The sequence below is a fragment of the Emericellopsis cladophorae genome (assembly GCF_022114955.1).
Source record: "Emericellopsis cladophorae strain MUM 19.33 chromosome Unknown NODE_3_length_1261782_cov_116_963312, whole genome shotgun sequence".
Taxonomy (NCBI): Eukaryota; Fungi; Ascomycota; class Sordariomycetes; order Hypocreales; family Bionectriaceae; genus Emericellopsis; species Emericellopsis cladophorae.
The window spans coordinates 1,086,907-1,104,640 of NW_026250928.1; the positions used below are offsets into that span (position 1 = coordinate 1,086,907).

Here is a 17,734-nt window from a genome sequence, read left to right on the forward strand (position 1 = left end):
GAATGCCGTGAGATAAGAGAGCCTGGGACCATAGGCGTTGTGGCACTATCTGCGCAAATGTATTCATAGCGGGCATCCATGGCATGGAGTACGTTGCGTGGAGTTTTGAATCATGTTTTACGTTTCATCAGCAGCTGTGCCTCACTTCTTCTCTACGCCGTCATGTGTTCGAAGCCGCAGCTATGGGGTACAGTAGATGTCTACATGCTATGTCTAATGCTCATGTTACAATTCGTAGGCTTCATCAGTCCCTGTCGCGCACAGTAAGTATAAACGGGCGCCTCGAGTGCCACACCCTTCTTCCCTGCGTGCCAATCGCCGCGTCAGCAGCATTTTGCGAGTCAGACCTCGGTCTGCCTTCCATCTGACATTGCCTGTCCCGGCTTCCCGGGTCATCCTGCGCTCGCAGCTCCTCAACTGTCGTCGCGAGCTCATACTGTCCCCTGGTCAGAGCCGTCATCCCCAGTAAGATATCCGTGCTCTCATGACCCTGCAGGTTGGGGAGCACTCGCTGCAGCGTGCCATTCCATGCGAGCTTGCGCGTGAGATCGAGGGCTACGTGCTTCGAGCGATGACAAAGAGCCGGCATGATACGGATGATGGGCGAGATTGGTCGACTTGTGCGGTTCGTGACCCGTACTTTAAAAGTAAACGCCTCGTGTGTGTAGGTCATCCTGGGCTCGTCTAGACCGTCCGGCTGCTGGATCGACATGTCCATGCCGATCTCATCCACTTTGATGGCTTCGACCATCCTAGGATTGAATCGGATGTTTCTTAATTCGAGTGTCCCGCTGCGTGTGGCGCCCTTGGTTGTAGTCCACGTGGCCCTTAGCCGGTCAAGCATCCTCTCCCTGTACCAGAACGCTTCGCGGTTGTCACGCTCGGCTTCTGGGGAAATTGTTGTGGAACTGACGACAAACTGCTTGTTTTGCGCAGGATTGAGGCTCGGGATGGCCGCGTGGGGATCCTCCAAGAACACCCGCCTCACCGGCACAAGCACGCGGTTGGTGTTGCCGGGAAGAATGGCATCGTCCACCAGGAGGCCGTCGTCATCTTGAATGTGTACTGACATGAGGCTTGGCCAAATGTTCCGGACATCCAACGATAGCAAACAATAATCTTCAGGCGACGCAGGCTCGCCCTTGCCAAACTTGGCCCAAAACGCGGAGGGGATTGCTTCGTTCAGGGGCAGGATGTCTGCGCGGGGAAGCTCAAGGCTGCCGTTGACAGTGATTGTGAGGTCAAGCGAGGCTTGTCGCGTATAGAATTGTTCCGTGACTTCTTCACGAGGCTTTCCAAGGTACGTGTAATCCACCTGTATAGAAGCATGCGTCAGACCTGGTTTTCCCAGAATCTCAAACTCGAATGTGGCCTCCCCGCCGGCCTCGATGAAGCGCGTCTGGGTGCCCTTGGGTATGCGCAGCGCTTGCTTCTTCATGAGGATCAGCTCGTACTCGTGCAACTCGGCTGGACTTGCGTCTCGGTTGGCGAGAGCCGCTTTTAGGGGCTCCTGCGTTGAGTCTCTGAAGGAGAAGAGCATAAAGTCGACGGGTGTTGCCGACATGTTCTGCAAAGTGACCGAAAAGATCTGCCTTTCGCCCTCGAGAATCATGACCGACGCCTGAGACAGCGATGTCGATTTCACAGACACCAGAGGCTGTGCTTCAATGACAGTCAACCCCAATGATTCAGGTGACAACTGAGGACCAGGTCGTTTAATAGGCTGCAACGACTCTTCCAACCCGGCCACGCCTTTGACTTTTGATTTGGCATCTCTAACAGGATGCCACGGCTGAGTGAAAATAGGAAACCTTCGTTCTCGGCAGCCTCGCACTTTGACGATGGCTCCCGTGATCTTGACCTGCCCCGCTTCCATCGGCCTGCCATGGAGCTTCATAAGTTGAGTCCGATTGGGTCCTAACCGCGTAGAAGACGGCATAGCTTCAAATGTAGCTCCGTCAGTTTCAACTTGAATACTCTCAATGTCAACCTCGGTGTCATATGTGTTCTGTAGGTTGATCCTAAAAGTCGCCATGTCTCCCGCGACCAGCAAATCCTGTGCAACCTCCTCTGGCTTCTTCAGGAAGGGGTTGTAGATGAACGGATCAACATCCTGAGAGGCCCTTCCTGCCGATGCGCCCGGCAGAGCGCTGTGTGCGTGGGGTATAGGCGCCTTGATGCTTGGCAGAGGCTCAAGTTTGATACCTCTGACTAGGAATTCATCCCAGTATTCAGCTTCACAATCTTGGATCCCAAGCTGCTGCGCAAGACTCCAGGTCCTGGCGATGTTGCTGGCAAAGCGGGCTTGTTCCTCAGCAAAGATAATGGGCGAAGAGTCTTCCTTACGCGCTCCTGGAGCAACCCCAGACCCTGCTGTCCTTAATAGGTCGCTTGAGAATTTGAGGACACCGTTGAAATCCGGGAGGGCTTCGGCAAAGTTGATGCAGGCGCGAAGGATGTTGAGCTTGATCCCTGTAAAGCCAAAGAATCTTGATGCAGACTGCCCGTGGATCCTAGCCACGATAGCCTCATCTGAGTCCCGAACGATTGACGAGTCGGAGTCTGTGATCTTTCGCGATTGGTCCAATGCCACAATCCCGTACGACCTGCAAAGGAGCTCAAGGAAGGCTTCTATGCCATACTCGATATCACCATGACCCACGTCCAGAGCAACGCCGCTACGAGGATCAGACCCTGGTGCTAGCGAGACGAGTCCAGCAGCCGGATGCACGCCAGCGTCGGCCGCGCCTCGAGTGCGGGCCTCCACAAGTCCAGCAATAAGAACCGAAACAAGTTCGCGAATCACCATTGCTTTCTTCCTTTGAAACCCAAGCGGCCCCAAGACGGCTGCAATCCCGCTCAGGATGGAGGCGCGGTCCACCGTTGTCAGCAACTCTGCGGAGAAACTCGGTGACGACGGGAATGCCTCCATCAGTAGGTTCACGATCTGCTGTCGCGTAGGCACAATGTGAAGGCGCGGGGATGTTGTTAGCCCCTTTGCTGGCAGCTTTCCCGTGACAATGATATCAAGTGCGTGCTGATTAAGCTCCCCCTTGCTCATATGCAACGCGGTAAGGATCTTGCAGGACCTGATGACAGTTTCCGCAAAGGGCAGGTTTGGCAGCTTCTCGGCCTCGGTGCGCTTGCGTGAGTAGAGATTGACGATTTTATCAAGCAATTCCGGCAGGATGAGCTGCAGATTGCGCAGGTGCTTCGGCTGGTCTGCGGTGATCGCCTGAGCGTCCACCTTCGACGACCAAGATGACTTGCTAGGCCCATCTTGCGTGGGCAAACAGACTGAAGGGATCTGAAACTCCAACCTAGACCAGCCCAAGAGGAAGAGGTTCATCAAGATGAGCTCCAATGCCTTGCCGTGCCAAATGTGATCGTTGAGCGAGCGCGCTGCCGTCGCGCCCTCCGATAGCTCGCGCAACGAATCACTCCATCTGCCAGCCTGGAGATAAAGGGAGCCTATGACAATGGACGCCCTGCCTTTTCCTTTTAAACGCCACTTGTCATTCGCGCCACCGGGCCCGAAGCCTTGGACCGAGACTCGGTTGCTGGATGTGTCGCGCGAGTTGTGCGCAAAAACGGGACGCGAGCCAGTCCGCTCGGGCGTCGATGGTGTGCTACTCACCTCACTCGGGCCATCAGAGTTCCCTGGCGCATTAGCAGAGCCGTTCTTGACTGGCGTCGAAGGCCGTCCCGGGGTCGAGCTGCTCGAACCCATCGCAGGGCGCGTAGGAACGGGAGGCATCGACATGCGTGCGTGATGTTTGCTGGGTACACCGACAGAGGCCGAACGTCCATCATGGTGTGGCACGGAGTATTGCGAGTTTCTCCTAGGCATACCATTGGCCCCGTGCTCTTTGCCAGGTATCGGGCGAGTGCCAGAATAGTGGACAGGCGACTCGATGGATGTCATCTGTTCGAAGGACCTTGCCAGCGTCGTCATTTCCGCGAGAAGTTGTGACGAGATGTCGCACATGACCGTCTTCATGGTGGTTCTGAGTGAATCTTCGGTCGGTGGTATCACTAAGACCCCCTCGGGGATAGGTACTATGGTCGACGCGGGCGGCACGTAATCGAAGATCAACACCTGGTGCACCAAGGCCTTGGGGTACTGGTCGCGCAGATCCTCGAGTTCCTGATACAGCGCACGTATGCTCTTTTCGACCATTGTTGGGCCGCTGCCATTGACCGACTGGCTCTTGCTGAAAGTCTCCTTCCCTAGCTCGGACCCATCTGCCAGCGCGATGACAGCCAGGGGTTCTCGGTACAGGTCGAAAGGGGTAAGCGCTGTGTGCGACGGCGGCGGTACATGCGTGATGAGGTCGTAGAGTATGGCACCATCAGGGAAGGCCAAGGGCGAGAACATGTCTGCGCAAGTCAGTACTGCCATGGGGCGGCTGGCACGAGGAACTCCTACTGCGATTTGGTCGCCCATCAGGGGTGACGTCCCGTAGATGGACCACATGTTCACTGTGCAGTCGGTCGACGAAGGACACAAAACGATCTGTTCTGATCTGGCCCAGGGGAAGAAGCAGCGCCTTCACCCTCGCGGGAGCGGTAGGGAGCAGCGGATCTAGGCTCATCCTATATGGGCTCGGTGTGCAGCATGGTCCTCTTTGGAAGCTGTTGCGAGAGCGTCGGTGTCGGTGAAGCGAGGGAGTGTTCAGGCGGTCATTTCGTGGGGTCGTAACTTCGTGAGGGGATCGTCAAGCCTGAGATGTTGTTCGATCAAGGCGCTTTTCAAAACCGACGCTTGATGCAGCCTCTCGCTCCGGTGGGGGACAGGGGAGAGAGAGCTCGAGGTTGAAGACTAGCCGTGATGGCCCATGTTCACTGCGCCATTGGCGGCGGTTGGCTGCAGCGCGCAGACCTTCTCCACAGCACGTGAGCTCCAGCAGCATAAGGTAAGGTACATGTACTGTATTGTTTTACGATCTCGCCCCTTTGGCAAACGGGTTCTTTCGACAGCTGTGTAACCTTTCCTCGGGTATTCAGTCGTCTACAATGTCATCGACTCGAAAGTTATCCGATTCAATTCTATCTTTTTACCTTACTCTCCCACGTTAAATGAAGCACGACCCCCTGAGGCGGCAGCCATTACGGCAATACATGTCTAATTCAACTGAGCATCAAGACACCACTGGAGCCCCCCGGTACCAACTTCGTCGCATAATAGATGAGCTTCGCTCAGTGCCGCCACCACCTGGCACCGTCGTCGGCAATGTCGCTGGGGGTCTTTCTGGGATTGTCACCTACCGAGAGGTGAGCATTGGGGCCCATTCAAGACAGTTCGGGAGTTATATGAGGAGCTCGTCAGTCTGATTCTCTTGGATGCTGATTGCAGCGATTATCCCGATCCAGAAGAGCTTTTGGCGTTCTATCGCGAGGCGAGCGAGGCAGACGACGCCCCGCTGCTCCTGACCCACGGCGACTTGAGCAGTCTGAACATCATGGTGCAAAGCGACACAGTCGTGGTCATTGTGGACTGGGATACAGCAGGGTGGTTCCCCAAGCACTGGGAGTACATCTGTGCCAAGTACGTTAACCCTTTCAATCCCTTTGGTCTGATCCCATTGTCGATTTCCTGGAGCCCATGCCGCGAGAGCTCGAGATGGAGAATATCCGACGCAAATCCTTCGGCGATTTCTGATACTGCGTCTACTGCCCACCACGATTCGTCCCACTCGCTCTAGGAAGCGGGGCGCTCCAGGAGGCTGTTTATGGTACGATTGACCCTTGATGTCCAAGTGGCCTTTGTCATGCCCATCCATCAACGCCCGATGTTGGCTGATCGATCCATCAGTGCACGAACATTACGAGAGAACCCACCAGGCGTTTCTTTCTGGGAACTGAAAATAGATCGACAATCCTCCTAGATACTTCGACGGCAGTTTCCAAGTCTTTTAGCACCCAATGAACCGGCTTTTTTCGCGTAGGTCCCTTTTCCCAGTGTAGCATTAGCATTAGCATTACGAAAAGTCAGGACAATGGTCCCTTGGTATTACACAACCTGTACAGCCCCGTCACGCCGTCATCACTGTCATACTCAAGCCCAAGAGAAGACCTCAAGCTGCGGGCGACTTTTCGACTCCCCTGTCTCCCTCCCGAGCCTCGTCGAGAACCTCGCTGTCGAAGATATCGACCGCAAGACTGGCGTCCACAAAGTCCTCGAGCTCCTCCGATACGGTCTTGAGCTTCTCCCTGACGGCGATGGCGGCATCGGTGCCCACAATATGTCGCGCTGGTGGATTCTCGTGACCTCCTATGGCGGTGAGCGCGTGCACCGTCTCCATCACCAGTTTCTCGGCGGCACCGGGCGGCAGGCGTGGGTATCGCTGGAAAACGTCGCCTCGGCCGGGATCGGGCTCCAGGTTTGTGTCCTCCACATCCGAGTCAGGGGTCGCGACTGGCTCGGTCGCGGGGGGCGTTGGTGGCCGCGGTATGGCCGTCTCAGGATCCGTGTTGAGAACGTTGCCGAGAATATCTCTAATATTCGGGGCGGAGTCGAAGGCGTCTTTGTAGGCAGGGATCTGCGGCGCAAACGTGAGTCTGTTGGTCAAGCTTTGGATCTCCTGGTTCGGCTGAACAATGGTAATCTTGATGTTAAAGGGGGCGACCTCGTAGGCGAGCGAGTCGCAAAACCCCTCGAGGCCCCATGTCGCAGCTGAGTACATGCTCATGCCCGGCGTCGCAATGTGACCGCCGGTGCTGGTGAGAGCCACAATGTGCCCGGTATGCTGCTCACGCAGGACCGGCAGTGCCGCCTTGATGAAGTTGACCTGGGAGAAGAAGAGGTTCTCAAACTGGTCTCGCACCAGATTCCTAGTCACTGGCGTGGTGGATAATTCCTCAACGGTGCCGACCACGGCTGGCGCACTGGTCAGTTTCGCTATCTCTGCGGGCTCGTGGTGCAATCGAACATACCCTCTGATTTGCAGCACAGCACAATGTCGATTCTGCCAAAAACCTCGACGGCTTCGGCTATCGCCGCGCCGCAGCCGGCCATTCCTCGTCCGTCGCAGCGGATGCCCCGAATTCTCTCCTTCCATCCGTCACGGTCACGCCCTTCAGCATCTTTACCGCCCTCCTTGCACTCTGCGATGAGCTCTCTGAATTCGGCACCTCGATCCGGGTGGTCAATCTCATGCGGCGGGAGACAGGCGACAATGTAGTCGCCATGATCCAGGAGTTGACGGATCAGCCGAACAGCCAACGGCGAGCAGGCCGAAGTGAGAAGCCATGTCCTTGGAGAATTATGTGTTGCTGCAGGCGGAGAATTTGAATCCCGGTCAGCCATGTTTCCTTCTCCCAAAAAGCTCTAGGTCAGACAGTAGCCCTGCTTCGCGACCCCGTTCCTTCGTTCCAGGTGTGGTGAGAAGTGATTCTGGGATATCATGATAGGGGGATCATAATCGCAGGTGAGATGTGGAAATGAATTAATGATAACAAGGCCTCAAGGTCAACGCCGCTCAGATTGAAGGATGTTGTACCTGATGGTCACAGGTAAAGTTTCAAGTAAATCGCCTCGACTTGCACGGCTGTCGATGCGAGATCACCTCGAAGTTTGGAAAATGAGTTGTGACAGGACTCCCTCCCGTCGCCGGTGATGTGGGATGGTGAAAGCAATGTGACGCTAGGCTGGAAAGGGTAAGGTGTAGGGGCTGAAGCTCTGCCTGCCGGTCTGAGTTGGTCCGAGACGGGGTGAGCTGAACTGAACTGAACTGAACTGAATTGAACTCACGGAAGGAGGGATGTGGCTGGGCGGACGGTGGCGGAAGCTGCGACTGTGGCTGATAGGAGCGCTCACGTGGCGCATGCGGCGTGACAGTGGGTGGACCGCCTGGCGTGGATGCCGTGCCGCTGGGGGTGCCGGCTGCGGGTGAAGACAGCGGCATGTTATCGGGCCCGTCAAGTCGCGTATGGCCCAAGGGACGGTGGTGAGGGCGGAGTGAGTGCGCGGAAAGGACTGGCGATTCGGTGTAGTTGAACGAGCGGATGAGCCTCTGGAGAGGCCAAGAGAGACAAAGTTGACTTGATAATCTGGCAGCGCGATCCGCAGAGCAGCGAAGGCGAGGAGCTGATGATAGATCGTACCGTAAGCAGGCAGTAAGTAGTTGTCTTACTGAACTGGTACCGTACGGACAGAATACATCGGCACCAGCCCGCGCATGCCCGTCAGCGTGAATCGCAAGGAGCAGGTGCGAGGACACGGGCGCAGCGTATCGAGGCGATCGACAAACGACAGCTCTTCATCCTGGCACGAGAAACCCAGCGTCGCGAGCGAGGCGAGCAGCAGTCGAGTCGAGGCCCCGTGTGGATGATTTAAATATGCGCGCGCGCAAAGAGGCAGAGTGACAAGACACCTCCTATTAATGTCTACTGACTATACGTTATCCATAATAATAACGTAGCTCCTGGGCTGGATGGATGGGAGCTAGGCTGGCTAGGCCCAAGACCATCCCCAGAAGAGCGTCGATAGGTCAGGACATGTGCCGAATATGCAGCCCACATCACCTCGTCGTGGTTATGCCTATTCTGCCGACACCTGGACCGGACAGAGTCCGCCAGACCCATGGGATGGGACGGACGGACGGAGGCGACCCATGAAAAAGGTCATTTCCGACCACAGCGCAGGCCTTTGAGTGGCTGCTTGCGCCCATTTTGATGGCGGGCATCGTGCCTATTAGCGAGATGGCCCCCCATAATGGCTCTTATAGCATGGACAAGCCTGCGTCAGCTGTCAAATTGATGCCTATGCGCCCATGCATTTCTCCTCCTTGTTGGGGACCGACCTCCTTGACTGTCACTGATCCTCACAGTCATGCAGCACCAGGGTTGGGTCCTATGGGCCTATTCGAGACTGGCGATCAAGAGGCGTGCTCTGCAAGTTTTGCGCGAGATGTACGAAGTACCAGGATAATTTGGGCTTATCTTGCTTCAATCAAAAACATGATGAACTTGGGAGATTCTGCAAAAACGGCACTCCCTACGCTTCGCTTCTGTTGAAACGCATGCGTGTTACCCTACAGGCTCATCAATCCGATTCTCCCCAGATACATATCCCGCCACGTGCCTGCATTCATGTTGGTCCAGCTATCATAATTAATGCGAACGCTCTGTTGGTCCGGCGCTGCACGACGCCCTGAATCTCCAGCCTGATAAGGCGTGGAAGAATCCAGCGAACCACATTCTCCGACTTGAATTATGGAGCAGGTTGATGTGGGAAAGACGTTTTGCACGTAGCGGCCCGCCGGTCCATCCTTCATGTTCACTGCGACGTGAGCGGATCCGGACAATAGTTCATTCATTGCAATCAATAACGAGGTATAACAGTTCCTGGTATAACCATAGGCCCGTCCATATATGGCTACGGATCCGCAGCCCATGGTGCCGTCGCCCTGGACAATCCCAAATCTCTGTCCACACGCGGTATCCCGATTACACCCCCACTCAATGAGCGTCCACCATCACCCAAAGCACGCTCGCGAAACAAGACAAGCAAGACGGCCGGCTCAGACCTTGTTGGTGCGCTGCTCGTTGATGGTCTCGACACGGTCCACGTTGGGCTCGTCGTCGACGCTCTTGGGGCCCTTCTCGTGGATATGGCCAAAGAGCTCGTCCATGGCCTCGAGACTGAGACCCTTGGTCTCGGGGATGAAGAACCAGACAAAAATGAACATGAGCAGGTCAAAGGTGCCAAACAGGAAGAACATGCCGTAGCCAGCCTGGCCCATGGTCTGCTGCATGGTGAGCACAGCTGGTGTGGTTTGTCAGTACGTGTTGCATAGGCCGTCATGAGGAGGACAGGAACTTACTGCGCGCGACCACAAAGTTGAATAGCCACTGCGTGGCAGCACCGAGAGACACGTTGAGGGCACGGAGACGGGCGGTCGGGATCTCGGATACGAGAATCCAGCAGACGGGTCCCCAACCGAACTGGAAGAGACTGCGCATTAATGGATTAGCGAAAGACTCTCACGCGTGACAACAGGAGCGACGTACGCGGCCCACAGGTAGATACAGGCGATGGCGACATAGCCGAACGGGGACACGCCCTGACCCTCGACAGGAGGCTCGACGCGACCGTAGATACCAATCAGGTACATGACGAGTCCCATGGTAATAGATGTCCACAGAAGACTCTTACGGCGACCCAGGGAGTCGGCAACAAAGGCCAGGAAACATGCGGACGCGGCCATCTTGATGACGCCGTAGATACCAGTGGCGAAGAGACCCGTTTCGCTGCCGGTCAGGCCAAGGTTCCTGAAGATCTGGGGCGCGTAGTAGTTCTGTCATGGCAGTTAGTTCATGTTTGGTGTCGTTCGAGGGTGGGGCGCTGGCGCTGGCGGAGACGGGGTTAGGGACATACAATGGCGTTGACACCAGTCATCTGCTGGCAGATCATGAGCACGACCGTGATGATGGCACGCTTGCGGTTGGCGGGCACGGTGACCATCTCCTTCATCAAGGTCTTGGCCGAGGCATCACCCGTCACGCGGCGCTCCGCCTCGAGCTGGGCGGACATATCCTGGATCTCGTTGCGCACGTAGTCGGAGTCGGCGGGCAGGCCACGCAGGCGGGCGGTGATGCGCGTGGCGCTCTCCCAGTCGTCCTTGCGCGCGCACCAACGGGGGGACTCGGGCGAGACGAGCATACCGGCGACGAGGAAGCTGGATGAATGTTAGCGGTCGGTGCTCCTATCACACAACATTGGACCTGTCACCGCAACGGGGGCACTTACACGGCAGGGAGACACTGCAGGGCCAGGGGCACAATGTAGATGGCGGGCGCGGAGACGTGCAGGAGGCAGCCGTAGTTGACCCAGTACGAGATCATGATACCGGTGACGATGAAGAGCTGGTAGAAAGTGGTCAAGGCACCGCGAATGGCACGGGGCGCGCACTCGGAGACATAGAGGGGCACAAGGGTCGAGGCGGCACCGACGCCGAGACCAGCGAGGAAGCGACCGACGTACATGACGGAGATGGTGCCGTTGATGCCCGAGGAGGCCTGGAAGATGACGCCAATGGTGGTCAGGACACCACAGCCAATGAGACTCCAGCGACGGCCATAGGCGTCAGTGATCCAGCCGGTCACCAGGCAGGCGGCGAAACAACCGGCCTGCAGCGTCGAGACAATGTTCTGCTCCATGAGGGAGATGGCCTCTGGGGACCAGTCCTTGTAGCCAAACTTTTCCTTGGTCGGGGCCATGGCCAGGACACCGGAGATAGCACCCGTGTCCCAACCAAAGAGCATGCCACCGAAGCAGGCGGAGAAGACGAGGGCGAAGACGCGCCAGCCGTAGATCTCATCGGGATCTGTGCGCATGGCATCGTTGCGGATAATGGCCCGCAGGATCTTGACGATAATCGCCATGGTGGGCTATGATGGCCAACGGAGTGCCGGTCTGGTTGATAGGTAGACACAGGAGGGACTGGGGACTTGCTGCTCACGACAAGTAGGTGATGCTCGCCTTTGCCGCTGTTGTTGAGGAGTACTCAGGAGGATGGAGAGGTGGATGAATCGGAAACCAAGTGCCAGAATAGGAACGGGGATAGGAGGAGGGTTCTTATCAAAAGAAGGTCAGGCGCAGAGGGACGGACAGGCCCTGACCAGATTTCCCCGGTGTTGGATATGGCCATGCAACTCGGCGAGTAGCAACCGAAGGGGGATGGGATGGGCAATTCTTCCACATGTCATGCCTTGTCACGGCGATATGCTGTCCGGATGTACGAGACAAGGCAGGCTGCGACGGTCCAATCAACAGGTGAGCGATAGCATAGCACAGATGGCACTTGTGCCGGCACAGCATCCCCTTCCACACCCCAGATCGCCTGTGGCACTACTGTAAGGAGACCCTGGTCCGCCTGGCCCGCAGATGCAACCATTTCTCCTCTGGCCGGGGGGTGTGGCCGTGTCCATCGTGAGGGGAAACGGAGCTCGACTCTGGAGCAGACGAGACGCGCCGAATCAAAATGCACCACGGGTCGCCGTCGAAGCTGGGGTACGATGGGCATCTCCTGGGGACTTGAGTCTTGGGAGGCAACTGGGGGTGATGACGGCACCTCATGCTCCCGAGCTCTGCCTGGCTGGCTGCCCAGCCCCGACCTAATTGGTGTGAAGAATTGTTCCCCCGGGCCTTTTCAGGATAGGCTAGGCTAGGCTAAGCTTGGTGTGTCGGCTAGCGGCTACACACTCAGCACTGCACCCTGGGACGTGAGATGAGGTTGATGGCTGAATCATGGAGGGTAGCTTAAGTTTGAATTCTGTTGCCTGCAGCTCGGCCGCGCTTGCGCTTGCGCTTGGCCATGCGGCAGCGCGAGGCAGGTCAAGACTCGCGGCGTATCTGAAAGACATTTGGATGAGTATTGAAGGAGCCCGTCGGACCGTCCGTCTGCTGGAAAGCCTGGAATCAATGTGATGTGGAGGAGGTGAGGGAGGGAGCGATGGCCGGGGCCCCGCTGCTCCAGCCGCCTCCAGTGAGTCCAGTCGCTAATAACAATGGGAGTCAAGCTTGCGGGCGGCGTGCATCAAAACTGTCCGCAGGCTTACATCCGACCTATTCGATGCGGGGAAACATATTCCACGAATCGTGTCGAGGCTTGGCGTGCTGGGGGAGAGGGGTGGGGGAGTGAATTTGCCGTCCCCTGGCCGCTTGATGGAGAATCGAGTCTGGGAATTATTTCACGGACCATCAATCATAGTTATGTATTTCCTGGTCGTCACCGACCACGCCTGAAGCGCACGCGAAACTGGTTGCGCTGAGACCAGCCACTGCCAGGGTCCCCAACGCTCGATGTTGTTCCGTGCAAATGCTGTAGAAGACTGACTCGTTGGTACTGGGTCAGAGACCAACGATCAACGGATAACGATTTCAACCGCCATACATGCGCAATCAGCCCCAGAGTTGGAGCCCCGAAGACTATCTCCCACTTTACCCGGTGATCATGATGGGGTCAATGTGGAGAGTGAGCTTGCAGATCCGGCACTGCCAGTGTCTGTGGATCGTGAAATAAGGCGCTCAAGACTGGAACTGTCGACTCGTAGTCACATGGCAATATGCTCATCAGCCTCATCCACGCGTTGATATAGCAGTATGTTTTTCAAGTCTACAGGATTCCTCACTAAGGTCTAGTGATGAATCGATCTCAGATTGCTTCATCGACCCGGAAAGTGGGACGGACAATTCGTGGGGTGCCCCGTCCGCGTCCTTGTTGTTCGACCCACCCCCAGATGCGGAGGACTGGACTTGGCCCTTGGGATTCGACGTGGGAGTCTGGACACGAAAGTCGGAAAGCCTCCAAGTTGTTCGACACTTGAGAATCGACCAGTAAATTTGTGAGAATCTCAATCTGATTTGCCAAGTGCGCTACACCAGGAATCATCAATGGGTAAGAGGCTTGGACTTCTTCATACACCTATTGAAACGTCCGACAGTCCATACGTGGATGCGTCCATGCTCAATTCTTCCGTGCACTGACATTGAACCGTGCTATGCTTCATCGAAGGTCTGAATTGAGCCAGCCTGGTACCATAGGGGGCCTGTCCCACCCATCAAGAAAGTCTTCCCCAGGTCCCGTGGGCTTGGCGTAAATCCCAGAGACGTATGCGACCGTCTCGCCCTGCTTGATCGTATGCTGCAGTGTGGGGATCACAGTCCGCGCCTCGACGAGGTTCGAATTGGGGTCTGCATTCACCAGGTTGGCCTGGCGCCCTTCCCAACCCTCCAGTGCCTTGATGCCAACCGCCCCAGCTGAGACCGCAAAGGCACCAGCCCGGCCGTCCGCCCAGCCAGCGGGTGTCTTCACGTCATAATTGCCAATAATTTTGGGCGACGTGCCCTCGTGCCTCGCGGCATCATACAGCTGTAGGCTTCGACCGGTCTGACTGTCGACGTTCCGTATAGCGAACGACCCGTCAGCCGTCATCACCTCACGACCAGCCTCGATTTGGTGGGCGCGAAGATGCCAGTTGGGATGCTCCTCTGTAGAAGGAATGAGGTACGTCTTGATCGTGACGTCCGGGAACGGCTTCCACACAGATACGAGAACAGGCTTCTCGTCGCGGTACTCAATGGCAGCATACTCGCACAGTCGCCGTGTCTTCCAGTATTCGCCCCCATCGTCCGAAAGCCCGAGTTGCGAAGCCAGTGCGTATTGCTCGAGCGAGAAGAGACCTGTGGGAACAGAATACCCATAGGCGCTGCTGTACGCAAAGCCTCCATACTTGGCATGTGTCGCTCGCATCGGGTAGCTGCACGCCTGTCCAGAGGAGAGAAGCATGCAATGTCCACCGTGGTAGCTCGTAATATGACCGGGGTGCTTCAGGGCTTTGACTTTAGGAAACGTGTTTCCAAGAGGCTCCTCCTTCGACGTCCAGAACGGGTGGGTCTCGGGCACGGCGAGACAGATAAACGCCAGACACGCCCAGTACGGACTTCCGGGGCTGTTGTAGTTCTCCGTCATGAACGTGTTGGGGTAGGAGTAGCCCAGGGACAAGGTGCCGCTCGCTGTCCACAAAGAGGTCTGCGTCTGCCACCATCGCAGGTGGCGAAGCACAATTCCCTTGACCATGCCCCAAGTCAGGGGCGCCGGGAGCTCGACGTCTGCGTACGCCATGGCTCCCCAAAAAGAGACGACAGCGAATCGATACGAGAGGCTGCGGCCATATGGTATCGCACGGCCCTCCTCGTCGTAGTAGTGCACCAGGTCGAGCGCTGCTATCTGGGCTCGCTTCTTGAATTCAGCAGCCCGCTCGGGGTCGTCTTCGCCGTTCAGTTTGGCGTAGATGAGCTGGAGAAACTGAATGGCAAAGCTCGAGGAGTAGTAATCCATCTCTGCGCACGTCAGTCGCCGTTAGCTACTAGTTGTGTGCCGTTTGACCTACGGTGGATGCCTTCTGGGCCATCGTTCGACCAGCCGTCGCCACGGTAGAACGTGTCCAGGTGCTTAATGTCGCTCTCCAGTCTCTCTTTGGAAAACTTGCCGCCATTCTTCTTTAGTCCTAGATTTGCAAAGACACGGAACCAAAGCCAATTCGTGTTGGGCATGCTGTGGCTTAGTTAGTTGGGTTGTATGGCTCGCGAGAATGGGTACAAGCTCACGTCTTCTCATTGATGGAATTTCCCAGCCAAGCCTCCACGTTGCCTCTTTCTTCTGTCGTCAATTTGTCCCATATCTCAGGGGCCACCGCCAATGCGTATCCTGATACCTGTAAGCTTCGAAAGGGACATCAACCGAGCATACTGACCCAAAGGGCACATCTCGACCATTCGCTGGTCATTGTCCCTCGGATAGCCCCAGTACTCTGGGCTCTTGGGATCTGTCCCTGCTCGGTAACCGTCAATCCACCAGTCTGTGCCTCTGTATTTTCCGTCTCCGGCGAGCAAGAAAGCTAGCCCCCAGAGTGGCCGTGCAAACCCTTCGATCTGGGCAGCCACATCGTCAAATCGCACGGCAGTGCCACCAGGGCACTTGACCCGTGCTTTTTCAGGCGAGAAGAATGGCTCAAGGGGGTCAAGGACTGTCTCGAGGAGCTTCTGTACAGATGCCTTGTTGGTGACATTGACCTTGGCGAAGGGATGCACGTCGTTGTACGCAAGGTGAACGCCCATTTTGGGTCCGCTGTGTGAGCAGTATGGCTGATCAAGTGAAGAGTAGAAGAGCTTGAAGATCACTGGAAAAGGTAGCAATGATGACAACAGTATAAATTACAAAGGGTACGCCTTAATAAACCAGTCATGCTTGATTTGACCTCCCAAGTGCCCACTGGGGACAATTGCCGGCTGATAACGTCAAAAGGGGGATAATTGGGGTCGCTCGAGGCGGGGGCGGGGGAAGTCGAAGCGACTTCGGCTGAATGCAATGCGAGCGATCAACTGACGACACGTTGGGTTGCAGCTGTTGGGACCGGATGATGATGCAGCACAATGTAGGAGGTGATTACCGAGTGTCGCCAGCGCTTGGAGAGATGTACGTAGCATTGTTCGGTATTTGAACCCGGGCGAGTGCGAATACGGGATTGGGCCATATCCGGAAGTCTGTAGACTGCGGCTCGGGTTTCAAGCGCATATCTCGTGCAGAGATGTATAGCATGTCACAAAAAGGTAAAAGTTAGGCGAGGATGAAGAAGCAAACAACAAAGGAGACCAAAACCAACAAAAAAAAATATGATTGCAGTCCGTTGTCAGACTGTAATGCTATGTATGCATTGGGGCGAACCGGGATCGAACCGGTGACCTTTCGATGATGAGACTGAGTGAACTTCAGTCGAACGCGCTCCCAACTACGCCATCACCCCGAGTGGATGCAACTTTCGTCCTTTTATTGTATTATAAATCTAACAACAATTTCAAGCCTCACACTAGGAAACAGTGTTTCCCCGTCCTGCCTCCATTCAAGGGTTCTTCAATAAACCCTCACCCAAGGTATGTTAGGCACTATTCAATATTCAATATCGAAGAACTTTTATTTAAGCTCCAGGTCTGTTAGGCGATTCGTAAAAGAACAGCCCTTTCCCCCGTATCAAGGCACCGGCCGCCGCGCAACCCCACACCGTGTATCTCCAGGCTGAAGCGCCAACGCAACGATTGCCAAACTGACTAAGCGCGTTAAGCTCCATCCCACCATCATCATCTGAGCTCGAGCTCCGACCTCGTCAACGAACATCACCTTAATCCACTGCTCGCAAACTCTCCGTCATGTTCCGCAACAACTACGACAACGACTCCGTCACCTAGTTCGTCCAGGCCCTCCAATCCCCGCGTTGCGGCTCCGCTAACACGTCACAGCTCCCCTCAGGGCCGCATCTTCCAGATCGAGTACTCGGAGGAAGCTGTCAAGCAAGGATCTGTGGTCGTCGGCATCGCAAGCAAGAAACATGTTGTTCTCTGCGCAATCAAGGTTGGTCTTTCTACATGTGTGTAGCGGCGACTCGTGCGCTAACTACGATCTAGCGCAACGCCGAGGAACTCTCCTCCTACCAGAAGAAGCTCTTCGCCATCGACGAGCACTGCGGCATCGCCATTGCCGGCCTGACGTCCGACGCCCGAGTCCTCTCCAACTTTATGAAGCAGCAAGCACTCGGTCACCGCCTCACATACGGGCGGGCCATGCCCGTCGCCTCCCTGGTAGACGAGATTGGCACCAAAGCACAGATCAACACACAGATGTACGGCAAGAGACCTTATGGCGTGGGACTGCTGGTAGCCGGTGTCGATGAGGATGGCACTCATCTCTTCGAGTTCAAGCCCTCAGGGATGACGGAGGAGCTCGTCGGCTGCGCCATTGGCGCGAGGAGTCAGATGGCGAGGACGTACCTGGAGAAGAACATTGACGCCTTCGCCGACGCGTCCAAAGAGGACTTGATCAAGCACGGTCTGCAAGCCCTCCATGAGACCCTGGTGCAGGACAAGGAACTCACCATTGACAACACGGCCGTGGGCGTGACGGGGTTCAAGGAGGGGTCAAAGAACAAGGCGGAGCCCTTCCAGCTTTACGAGGCGGCAGAGGTCAAGCAGTGGCTGGATGTGATCAGCGAATCCAAAGAAGGGAACGAGGGCGAGGGAATGGATGTGGATGAATAGTCTTACGAAACATTACAAGTAATGACTTATGAGGCGCAGGCGTTAATAGACAGGAATTGACTCCTCTGCTGGCTCCACAAGACGCTGCACAAGTAATTATGGCTCGCAATGACATGCATAGTCTTGCCTGGCGTGTTG

The 17,734-nt window shown here is 56.1% G+C and overlaps 6 protein-coding genes across 6 annotated transcripts; 2 read left to right on the forward strand and 4 right to left on the reverse strand.

The window, feature by feature from the left end:
• Positions 1-244: 244 nt before the first annotated feature.
• On the reverse strand, positions 245-4,595 carry J7T54_008142 (Transport protein particle subunit-like protein; the record flags this gene model as incomplete). Its single annotated transcript, XM_051502743.1, has 2 exons — positions 245-4,380; positions 4,430-4,595. The coding sequence occupies 2 exons, from the start codon at positions 4,593-4,595 to the stop codon at positions 245-247; spliced, it is 4,302 nt and encodes a 1,433-aa protein (XP_051365904.1).
• Positions 4,596-5,233: 638 nt separating this feature from the next.
• J7T54_008143 (uncharacterized protein) lies at positions 5,234-5,919 on the forward strand (the record flags this gene model as incomplete). The annotated part of the gene is made up of 3 exons (XM_051502744.1): positions 5,234-5,274; positions 5,357-5,548; positions 5,889-5,919. The coding sequence occupies 3 exons, from the start codon at positions 5,234-5,236 to the stop codon at positions 5,917-5,919; spliced, it is 264 nt and encodes an 87-aa protein (XP_051365905.1).
• Positions 5,920-6,077: 158 nt separating this feature from the next.
• Positions 6,078-7,907, reverse strand: J7T54_008144 (putative oxidoreductase-like protein; the record flags this gene model as incomplete). The annotated part of the gene is made up of 3 exons (XM_051502745.1): positions 6,078-6,880; positions 6,937-7,275; positions 7,754-7,907. The coding sequence occupies 3 exons, from the start codon at positions 7,905-7,907 to the stop codon at positions 6,078-6,080; spliced, it is 1,296 nt and encodes a 431-aa protein (XP_051365906.1).
• A 1,617-nt stretch (positions 7,908-9,524) lies between these two features.
• J7T54_008145 (Quinate permease-like protein) lies at positions 9,525-11,388 on the reverse strand (the record flags this gene model as incomplete). The annotated part of the gene is made up of 5 exons (XM_051502746.1): positions 9,525-9,769; positions 9,828-9,958; positions 10,015-10,301; positions 10,382-10,682; positions 10,754-11,388. The coding sequence occupies 5 exons, from the start codon at positions 11,386-11,388 to the stop codon at positions 9,525-9,527; spliced, it is 1,599 nt and encodes a 532-aa protein (XP_051365907.1).
• A 2,123-nt stretch (positions 11,389-13,511) lies between these two features.
• On the reverse strand, positions 13,512-15,625 carry J7T54_008146 (uncharacterized protein; the record flags this gene model as incomplete). Its single annotated transcript, XM_051502747.1, has 3 exons — positions 13,512-14,848; positions 14,899-15,015; positions 15,262-15,625. The coding sequence occupies 3 exons, from the start codon at positions 15,623-15,625 to the stop codon at positions 13,512-13,514; spliced, it is 1,818 nt and encodes a 605-aa protein (XP_051365908.1).
• A 1,086-nt stretch (positions 15,626-16,711) lies between these two features.
• J7T54_008147 (Proteasome subunit alpha type) lies at positions 16,712-17,596 on the forward strand (the record flags this gene model as incomplete). The annotated part of the gene is made up of 3 exons (XM_051502749.1): positions 16,712-16,749; positions 16,802-16,913; positions 16,967-17,596. The coding sequence occupies 3 exons, from the start codon at positions 16,712-16,714 to the stop codon at positions 17,594-17,596; spliced, it is 780 nt and encodes a 259-aa protein (XP_051365909.1).
• Between the last annotated feature and the right edge of the window lie 138 nt (positions 17,597-17,734).